The sequence below is a fragment of the Boleophthalmus pectinirostris genome, unplaced genomic scaffold (genome assembly GCF_026225935.1).
Source record: "Boleophthalmus pectinirostris isolate CB_2022bp ecotype Guang Dong unplaced genomic scaffold, ASM2622593v1 HiC_scaffold_4, whole genome shotgun sequence".
Lineage (NCBI taxonomy): Eukaryota > Metazoa > Chordata > Actinopteri > Gobiiformes > Gobiidae > Boleophthalmus > Boleophthalmus pectinirostris.
Window position 1 is genome coordinate 24,252,599 of NW_026571353.1, and position 10,754 is coordinate 24,263,352.

The 10,754-nt window shown below is 40.8% G+C and overlaps 1 protein-coding gene and 1 long non-coding RNA gene across 2 annotated transcripts; both read right to left on the reverse strand.

Moving 5' to 3' along the window:
* Positions 1 to 262: 262 nt before the first annotated feature.
* LOC129411320 (uncharacterized) lies at positions 263 to 4,348 on the reverse strand. Its single transcript, XM_055161946.1, has 3 exons — positions 4,251 to 4,348; positions 3,718 to 4,181; positions 263 to 355 (listed from the first exon to the last, which is right to left on the reverse strand). Exons 1-3 carry the CDS (start codon positions 4,330 to 4,332, stop codon positions 263 to 265), a joined length of 639 nt encoding a protein of 212 aa, XP_055017921.1. The 5' UTR covers positions 4,333 to 4,348.
* A 1,123-nt stretch (positions 4,349 to 5,471) lies between these two features.
* Positions 5,472 to 9,122, reverse strand: LOC129411286 (uncharacterized). Its single transcript, XR_008633246.1, has 3 exons — positions 8,998 to 9,122; positions 8,776 to 8,920; positions 5,472 to 8,032 (listed from the first exon to the last, which is right to left on the reverse strand). It is a non-coding gene; the product is annotated as an uncharacterized LOC129411286 (long non-coding RNA).
* Positions 9,123 to 10,754: the final 1,632 nt, after the last annotated feature.

Genomic DNA, 10,754 nt, shown 5'->3' on the forward strand with positions numbered 1-10,754 from the left:
GTCCTCAAGATAGCAGAATGTTCGTAAGCAACTGCTGAACAGTGCTGTAGCGAGTCTTCGCTGTGGGCAAAGACTGCTAAAATTGCAATTCTGTTATAGCTCCATAGTTCATGACAAAAAGCATTCCGTTTGACACATGCGGTGTTTCAAGTTCTTCATGAATAAAGACCATAAAACACCACGCCGTCCTCATCCCAAGTTATCATCATAAACTCATAAAACAGCACATGTAGCTATAACTTTGTACACAACTCGCTGCACATCAGCCCAGAAGCTCTGAGTTCGGGTAACAGCAGCAGCCAACAGCAGTAAAGACATCGCTGAGCGGTTCCGTGCCGTCCTCTGCGTGCTGGTTCTGTACGGGAAAAGCGAGAATGCGCAGTGAACTCTAGTCCGTGCGGGTTGCTCCGTGTAGCGTTGCGTTGGTTCTGAGGTGGAGTAAAGCATCCGGACAGAAGCGCGAATCCGGTCTGGTTCGTTACTGTTCTGAGCCTCCGGTGCACTTGTTCTTCTGAGAAAAGCGCTTCTCAGGCCGAGGCACCTAACCACTCCCCGCTCCAGATCATCTGAGCCCGGCCTGAACCGGAGGAGCAAGGGACCTCTGAGCGCTGTTCCCCTGCCCAGGCTGGGCAGATGAGTTGAAGCGGGGCTAGCTTAGCTAACTACACACATTTTCTGAATAACCTTCTCTTACACTGTCTATGTCTGAGTGCATACAGTCACAATGTTTTATGGTCATTATTCATAAGTAACTGGAACACCGAAATGTGTCAAATGAATGCTTTTGTCTTTAACTAATTCTTAGGAGCTATAACAGAATTGCAAAACAGACTAGCTACTTTTAGCAGCTCTACCCACAGCGAACAACTCGCTCCAGCTCTAATATTCAGCAGTTGCTTACAGAGCATTCTGCTACCGTACGCTAACACAACTTGGGGACGAAACCGTAAAATACACTTACACGATCTTGCTTCATGCGAAGGAACAACACGAGCCCGAAGTAATCTCAAGAGTGGAGAATCCACATTTTCAACGTGGGCCATGCTCAGGCTGGAGTTGACTGGACCGAGGGAAGCGTGGTTTGGCGTGGCTGATCTTATAATGAAATCACGTAAAACCATACTTGACGTTTTCACGTTATAACGTGAAATATCATGTAATAACGTGATAAATGCGTATCACGAATAACGTGATAATTTCGTATCACGTAATAACGTGATAATTTCGTATCACGTTATAACGTGATAATTCACATAATTACGTGATACTGAGCCGAAATTTTTTGGGGAGTGATAGCAATAATACACCACCGTAGGGAGCTACTTAACAGCACCAACAGAAATAGCCAGATTACAAAATAACATAAAAAATGTGACTGCACATTTTGTGTGCGTCTCACACAAATATTATGTCATTGTCGAGTGTCCGTGCTGTACTTACTACAGCACGGACACTATACTACAGTGTAGTATATACATGGATCTATTAAAATAACTGGATACAGTATTGCTAGCTTGTAGCTGCCTCCAGTTGACGTAGTGGTCACTCACTGGAACTACAGCAAAAAAATCCCATGGGCCGAGAGAGAATTTTTTCCATAGAGCGCAATGTAATCACAAACTGCTCGTGTTCGGCTAACAGGGCACCTACCACTTTGAAAAATATCGGATTTTTGTGGAGATTTTTACCTATTTTCAGATCATTACTTTTTCTCAGCTCAAAATCCGTATTTTGTTTTAAAATCGCTTTTTAATCGTTAGCTCCGGCTACGCTCTATGCCCGCTCTAGCTAAGCTCCAGCGCTGATTGGTTATTAGCGGTCACGTGGTACGACATGAACGAGCATGAGAGTGATGTGAACGAAGCCAAACTGTCGTGAACGAGCCGCAGGTTTAAAGCATGGGTCAGAGGCGCTCTCGAAGCATTAACATGATAATTTATTCGATAAAAATGTATGGACAAACCAAAAAAAAGAGACAAGGAAAAAAAAAACTGTATATTGTTCGTTATTTTGAAGAATTATTCTGAAATGTACATGCATAAAAAAATACAATAAATCATCCACAGCTTATAAAATGTTGCCTCCTGAGGTTAGCACATACAGAATGATGGCCTGTCTTGGTTGAAAGCCCACTCACCACGGCAAGGTGCAGACCACGAGTGGGAACACAAGACCAGACGAGGACAGACAAACCTGACGGGACAAACAGGTAAGATGCAAATACAAGGAATGAACTATAACCTTCAAACATATATGAATAATACAAAATTTGGCTAATATCTCATATGAATTAAATAAAAATAACTTAACTATTTACAGTATATATAACACTATTTAAACATGCAAATACATTGACCATGTGACACACTTCACACAAAATAGAACTTTTTTTTGGTTGCAGGACTGCATTTTTTTAATTTTTTTTTTATTTAAGTTTTTTAGTTTTTTTTTTTTTTTGATTTTTTTGTTTTAATGTACAAGTAACAATGTGTTTTGAGTATGTTGTGTTCATGTAGTCACCTTTAAACTTGTNAAAATGGCCGCCCATTCAAGTCAATGGGCTGAGCTCAATGGCGCATGATCCCAGTTTAGCCTAGCCCGGCTAGGTACTTCCGGCGGCCGTGGGCCGACCGAACATGCGCAGTTCAGCCACCCCCATGAGCCTTTGCGCGACGAGAGCGAGCGGAGCCAAAGGAGCGAGCCCGGCCTGAAGGAGAGCGCTGACGCGAGCAGGAGCAGAGCCGACCGCGGTGGAGCAGTGAGATCGCGTTCAAACTATGGATCTTTTATAAATATATCGATTATGAAATCAAAGCCGGTTCATGCTTTAGACTATACTTTTGAGTTTGAATGACTTCATTTGAACTTTTCAGAAAAGATTGTTTTAAATGCATTATTGTAAAGTTTTCATGTTTCTTTTAAGACGAGTTTTGTTTATTGAATTAATGAGGATATGACCATTTGTTTTACACTATTGATTCGATTATTGGCATAAACAATAAAAACTGTTTTAAGGGCATGTCCCAGATTGATCACTGGGACTAAATTCGTAGCTAATCCTGGACTAAATCAGGACTATATAATAATTTTAATATCAATAATAATCATTATCATAGTGATCACAATATTAACTTGTATGCGCTAAGGTGATAAGTACATTTTTAAAATATATTTTCTCATTGTATGTTTTTATTATAATAAATGTTATTTTTAGTTTTTGCCTATGTTGTTACCATGCATTGTGAAGTGTAATTGATTTAGAACCATTGTGAATATGAGCTGATTATTTAACTAAAGGTACATGGAATTGATTTGTTATCTTAATAATTAAACAAAAATTGCACAAAAGTTTTCATTTTTAATTAAACAGTAACATAAAACCTAATAAAAACGAAGAAAACAAGACAACTATTTACAATCTACTTACATGAGGTAATTTAAAAAAAAGCTCACACAGACTACATCCACACAACATCTAAATAAAATAAAAAGCAAACTAACAAACAGTGATCCTACCACAAAGGATGGTCCCTGGCATATTATGAGATTAAAAAAGAAAAAAAACACTAACACTAAAAAAACACAATCACCGGGTTTATAAAATGGAAGTAATAAGATGTAATATTAGACCCGGTGACAGTGTTCTTTCAGAGCTGTGGCTAAATCATTTAAAAAAATATCATTACCCAAATTTGAGTAATGAACTCCATCCCTAACAAATAGGCCAGGGCAGTCAAACTTTATGGTAGGATGACGAATCATGCACCCCCCAAGTCCAACAATGAAGTCCCTCATTACATGATTAATAAAGTTTTTGGCTCGGTTTATCCGCCCAGGCTTGGCGTCCCTCCACAGGCGTCGCTCAGACAACTCTGATATGAAGATCTTCATACATGGAAACTGCCTGTGGAGGTCCAGCAGGTCCCGCTTCATCGTTGCGACCAGCTCCACGCTCTTTATCTTTCCCAAGTCGTTGCTGCCGCAACAGATGAGCAGGACAGCCGGGGCGGACCTTCTTCTTAGTTCTTGCTTGAATGTGGGGACCAAGCGGTCCCACCGAAGACCTCCCTGGCCAAACCACTGAATTTGAGCGGGCAGCCCCAGGTTCATCCCCAGTGTCTCCGCGGCTCTGTCGCGCCCACGCCGGACGTAGCTGTCCCCCATAATCCATATTGTGGGCTCTGTTAAAATAAAAATAAAAATATTCAATTTTCGTATAAAAACTTTATACGTCATTGGGGTGATTTTACCTTGAGAGGGTCGACTTTCTTGAGCACTACGTCCTGGGTCCATAACTTTTTGATTGCAGCTAATAAGAAATAAAACAAACATTGAGTTGATTGTCAAATAAAACACAAATATTACAGTTGTATGATTCCTTAATTATGTACTATATACACAATAAAGCACACATACCTTTTCAAACTCCGTGTGGCAGATACCGTGGGAAAGTGACCACTGTCCACTGTCTTTAGGAAATCATACGAATGGGGGAGGGGCTATAAATTGTATCAAATTATGAGAATGGGGATTGGGCATTTGACAGAATAAAATGTGAAAATTTTTCTCCACGCCCTTTTGCTCTCCGGACTGCTCGAGTGACCTGAGTGACCCTATGCAAAGATGCCTTCGTGTTCGGCTTTCAACTGCACTAATCGCCCGGATGGATTGCAAAAGATAACACTCTTTCGGTAAGTTAAAGATTTAAATATCGAATTTCTAATGTTGCTTATATTTACATAAACTATATGTTCCGACACTCGGATATTTAATAGATCCGTGGATATTACGCTCCAGCCATTTAGAAAATGACATGACAGTGATTCACACATATAAATCACAAAAGCGCTACGAAAATGTAAAGCATTGATTATATATATTAATCATTAGATGCAATCTACGGATGTAATATTATTATTAACATTTGATAGTCATTAATAAGGCTGTTCCTTTTTGATAATTGCTGCATTGCTGATAGCATGTGCACGCAAAATGGCTGCGCTTTATTATTTGTAAATGTGTATTGTTACATAACATGTCAGTGTATGCGCATTGTACTCATGCTATTATTTTGTTAATTTTTCTGATGCAAAAAAAGAGAGAAAACTGTAAAGGGATTGATGTCAGCTTTATTAAACCACATGAAATCTAACAGTTACTCTTCATTTGGATCTCTTACCAGACTCAAAACAGTAATTTGGAATATTTGAAAATCCACATCAACACCATATACACTATATTTTACATATAATTTCAAATAGCAGAAATAAAATCAGAAGTGAACAAGTTTTTTTTTTTTTTTTTTTTAATCCATTCAATCAGAGGTATTGATATGTTATACCAATTGAAAAACTGTCTTGCCATTAATTTTTATTTTTCAGTTTTCCTCTTGGTGACAAAAAGAGACTGGCACAATGGGTGGAGAAAGTGAGGAAACTGGGTGCCCACTGCAAACTCCAGGCTGTGTGCTGCACACTTTGAAGAGGAGTGCTTCCTTATCAAGGGTAGGAAGACTTATTTGCAACCATCAGCTGTTCCTACCATTTTTGACTACTCCCACAAAGGTCAGTGTGCACCCAGCAATGGCATTGCATCTCCCACTGCAACAGGTATGGACCCTACATACCAGCTACACAGCATGCTTGACACTACACAAGCAGTACCATTTGTAACAGGTAAGGAACATACATATGCAGCCAACATTCAGGGCATGGAGCTGACTGAAGACAGAGATATTGAGTATGAAAGCTCAAACTCTGAAATCAGCAGTAACTTGTCTTTTAATAGTGCGCCACAGATGTTAACTCGCCCTGTCACAGCTGTACAGACATCCACAAGTAAGGACCATTGTTACGCAATGTTAGCATCACCTAGGACTGTAAAGCGTCAGTGTGAAACACAGTTACTTTCTGTCGAAGAAAAGCTGGACCACTGTCGTAAAAAACTTAAAGCACAACAACTCAGGACCCGGCGATTAATGAAGAGAGCTGACTCCCTGTCTGCCATTATTGAAGAGCTGAAAGACAAAAGCCTGATTTCCACAGGATGTGCTGAAATGATGGAGAACTCTTTCAGTGGTGTCACAAAGGAAATACTTACCAGAATGGAAAAAGGAAACAAGTCTAAAGTGTCAGAGGAATTGCAGTCTTTTGCTTTGACTCTTCACTTTTACTCTGCCAAGGCGTACACCTACGTGCGTGAGTGTTTTGACTTGGCCTTACCACATCCGGAGACCATCAGGAACTGGTATCGTGAAGTGTCATCAGATCCAGGCTTCACAAAGGCGTCTTTTATTGCTCTTCAGGCCCACGTACAGGAGAGACACAAGGTAGGTAAGGAGACCATTTGTGCTTTGATGCTGGATGAAATGGCCATTCGAAAGCATGTTCAATATTGCGCTGGAAGGTTTCATGGTTATGTGGACCTGGGATCAGGCATCACAGATGACAGTCTTCCTCCAGCAAGAGATGCTCTGGTTCTTATGGTTGTTGCCATAGATGACTCATGGAAACTCCCAGTGGCATATATTTTTTCATCGATTGACTCACAGGGGAAGAACGAGCAAACATCGTGAGTGAATGCCTTCAACGGCTGCACAGTGTTGGGGTACGTATAGTTTCTCTAACATGTGATGGCCCATCTTGCCATTTCTCTATGCTCAAAAGCACTTGGTGCAAATTTAGATGTACATTCAATGCGGCCCTCATTTCCACATCCATCAACCCATTCAGTGGTCCATGTACTTTTGGATGTCTGCCACATGGTTAAGCTGCTCAGAAATACACTGGCTGAAGGAGGTACACTGCAAACCTCAAAAGGTAAAATTCAATGGCGATATCTTGTTCAGCTAAATGAGTTACAAGAGAGAGAGGGTCTAAGACTAGGGAACAAGTTAAAGATGGCGCATATAAAGTGGGAGAAACAGAAGATGAAGGTAAAGCTGGCAACACAGGTTTTCAGTAGTAGTGTGGCTGATGCTCTGGAATATTGCAACCAACAACTGCAATTGCCACAGTTCAGAGGCTGTGAGGAGACAGTAGAATTCCTGAGAACCATTGACGCTGCCTTTGATGTTCTCAACAGCAGGAATCCACTTGGGAAGGGATATACAAAGCACCTATGAGAGCATCAAACAAAGACAGAACTGCAGCGATCCTTCAAAAAGCAGAGTCAACTCTACTTTCGCTCAGAGACAACAACGGGAACCCTGTGCATTCTGGAAGAAGAAGAACATGCATCATTGGTTTTATTGCCAGTGCAAGAAGTGTACAGAACATCTTCCATGACCTTGTGGAAAAGGATGATGCCCAGTGTCGTTATCTACTGACCTATAAGCTCAGTCAAGACCACCTAGAGCTTTTCTTCTCCTCTGTCAGAGCACGTGGTGGATTCAACAACAATCCCACCACCACACAGTTCACTGCAGCTTACAAGCGTCTTCTCGTCAAGCATCAGGTAAAGACTGGCACAGGCAACTGTCTCCTGCTGGATAACACAGGCACCTTGGGCATTACACCTGCCTCAATTAACACCACACGTAGGTTCAACCTGGAGCCTGTTGAGGAAGCCCAGTCTGAACATGACTACTCACTCTGTCCTGATGTTGATGCTGTCTCTGAGTACAAAGAGGCTGCCATCAACTATATTGCAGGGTTTGTTGTCAAAAAAATCAAGGAAAAACATCTTTGCACACCATGCTCTGACGCTATAACATCTGAGTCCCCCGTCCATCCTTTTCTTCTTCTGAAAGATAGAGGAGGATTGCAGAAGCCATCTGAGGGAATCATTGCAGTCTGTAAAGAAGCAGAGCGTTGTTTCCAACGGGTCTTGAAAGCAACCTCTGGCAAACTTCCTCAAGGGCACGGGCTGTCTATGGCCAGTGGAAAAGAAGTTCTTCTTTACAGTGCAAACAAGACTTTGTTTCCAGGGCTGCATGGTCACATGTTTGATACCACTGTTGAAGACAACCATGTGCATCTTCTGGTGAAAATGGCAACTTCTCTGTACTGTACCATTCGGCTCCATCATCTTGCTAACAGAGAAACAGAAAAAATTACAAAAGATTTGGTTAGACGTAAGTTAACAAAGTTGATCCATTTTCACCATCAGTAATCCATCACTGAGCTGCAGCATTTTTGTCTGTAACAGTATTATTACATTTACATTGGCCTAACATACCCCTCCCAACATTTAGCTTACATTGACTACTGTATTTACTGGAAAACCTGGAGCTTGCATAAACGGAGCACAAGTTTGAAAGTAAACAGTGGTCATTTCCCTTTGTCATTTTTATAACAGCAGAGTAGTGATTTGCAGCTTAATAATGTGGCAAGTAAGAAGGTGACAATCAGCTTCAGACCCCCTTAAAACTAGCTGTGTGGCTCATCTATTTAGGAAATAAAGTCACTGGAAAACTTGGAGCTTGCATCAATGGAGCACAAGTTTAAAGGTGACTACATGAACACAAACATACTCAAAACACACATTGTTACTTGTACATTAAAACAAAAAACATAAAAAAAAAAAAAAAAACTAAAAAACTTAAATAAAAAAAAAATTTAAAAAAAATGCAGTTCCTGCAACCAAAAAAAAGTTCTATTTTGTGTGAAAGTTGTGTCACATGGTTCAATGTATTTGCATGTTTTAAATAGTGTGTATATATACTGTAAATAGTTAAGTTATTTTTATTTAATTCATATGAGATATTAGCCAAATTTTGTATTATATCATATATGTTTGAAGGTTGATAGTTCATTCCTTGTATTTGCATCTTACCTGTTGTCCCGTCAGAGTTTGTCTTGTCCTCGTCTGGTCTTGTGTTCCCACTCGTGGTCTGCACCTTGCCGTGGTGAGTGGGCTTTCAACCAAGACAGGCCATCATTCTGTATGTGCTAACCTCATGGAGGCAACATTTTATAAGCTGTGGATGATTTATTGTATTTTTTTATGCATGTACATTTCAGAATAATTCTTCAAAATAACGAACAATATACTTACGTGTAGTTTTTGTCTGGTCCTTACAGTTTTTTTTTTTCCTTGTCTCTTTTTTTTGGTTTGTCCATACATTTTTATCGAATAAATTATCATGTTAATGCTTCGAGAGCGCCTCTGACCCATGCTTTAAACCTGCGGCTCGTTCACGACAGTTTGGCTCGTTCACATCACTCTCATGCTCGTTCATGTCGTACCACGTGACCGCTATAACCAATCAGCGCTGGAGCTTAGCTAGAGCGGGCATAGAGCGTAGCCGGAGCTAACGATTAAAAAGCGATTTTTAAAACAAAATACGGATTTTGAGCTGAGAAAAAGTTCATGATCTGAAAATAGGTAAAAATCTCCACAAAATCCGATATTTTTCAAAGTTGTAGGTGCCCTGTTAGCCGAACACGAGCAGTTTGTGATTACATTGCGCTCTATGGAAAAAATTCTCTCTCGGCCCATGGGATTTTTTTGCTGTAGTTCCAGTGAGTGACCACTACGTCAACTGGAGGCAGCTACAAGCTAGCAATACTGTATCCAGTTATTTTAATAGATCCATGGTTCTGTGCAAGCCCCCAGGTTCAAAATGGCCGCCCATTCAAGTCAATGGGCTGAGCTCAATGGCGCATGATCAGATTAGCCTAGCCCGGCTAGGTACTTCCGGTGGCCGTGGGCCGACCGAGCATGCGCAGTAGTGCTCTTTTCTCCACGGGCACACGCGAATGCACGCGCCACACGCACGGAGCGCGGGCTCGTGTATCACGTGATCGCTTTGACCAATCAGAGCGAGAGGAACGAGAGCGGAGCCTGAGCTAACGAATATAAAGCGTTTTTTTTAGACAACTGAAGGATTTTGAGCGAGAAAAAGTTATGATCTAAAAATAGGTAAAAATCGCCACAAAATCCGACATTTTTTGAAAGTTGTAGGTGCCCTGTCAGCCGAACACGAGCAGGTTGTGATTACATTGCGCTCTATGAGAAAAATCTTCTCTCGGCCCATGGGATTTTTTCGACTGTAGTACCACTGAGTGGCCCTACACGTCAACTCGAGGCAGCTACAAGCTAGCAATACTGTATCCAGTTATTTTAATAGATCCATGTTCTGATGCAGCCTCGCTTCATTGTAGTGAAGAGGAGTGGCGCAAACTTTTCAAGAAGGGACGTGGCTGGAGACCCGCGACTTACTCACTAACACTGCTCCTGGCGCACCCGGTAAAATGCAAGAGTATCCTAAAACTTTACAGTAACGTGAGGAAAACATTACATTTGCAATTTAGTACATGTTATCAATAAGGGAGCTACGGTGGTGTATTGCTATCACTCCCCAAAAAATATTTCGGCTCAGTATCACGTAATTACGTGAAAGTTTCACGTTATAACGTTGATATTTTTTCACGTTATAAGTGAAATTATCACGTTATTTCATGATATGAAAATTATCACGTTATTTCGTGATGTGGTATTTTCACGTTTAAACGTGATTATCACGTTATAACGTGATACGAAATTATCACGTTATTACGTGACACGAAATTATCACGTTATTACGTGATACGAAATTATCACGTTATTACGTGATACGAAATTATCACGTTATTTCATGATACGCATTTATCACGTTATTACATGATATTTTCACGTTATAACGTGAAAACGTCAAATATGGTTTTACGTGATTTCATTATAAGATCAGCCACAGCCAAACCACGCTTCCCTCGGTCCAGTCAACTCCAGCCTGAGCATGGCCCACGCTGAAAAATGTGGATTCTCCACTC

Coding starts and splice junctions, on each gene's coding strand:
- LOC129411320 (XM_055161946.1), bottom strand. CDS start 4,332: ATGTTTGTTTTATTTCTTATTAGCTGCAATCAAAAAGTTATGGACCCA. Junction 4,182..4,250: donor AGAAAGTCGACCCTCTCAAG/GTAAAATCACCC, acceptor TTATTTTAACAG/AGCCCACAATATGGATTATG. Junction 356..3,717: donor TTGACTGCCCTGGCCTATTT/GTTAGGGATGGA, acceptor TTTCCCGTACAG/AACCAGCACGCAGAGGACGG.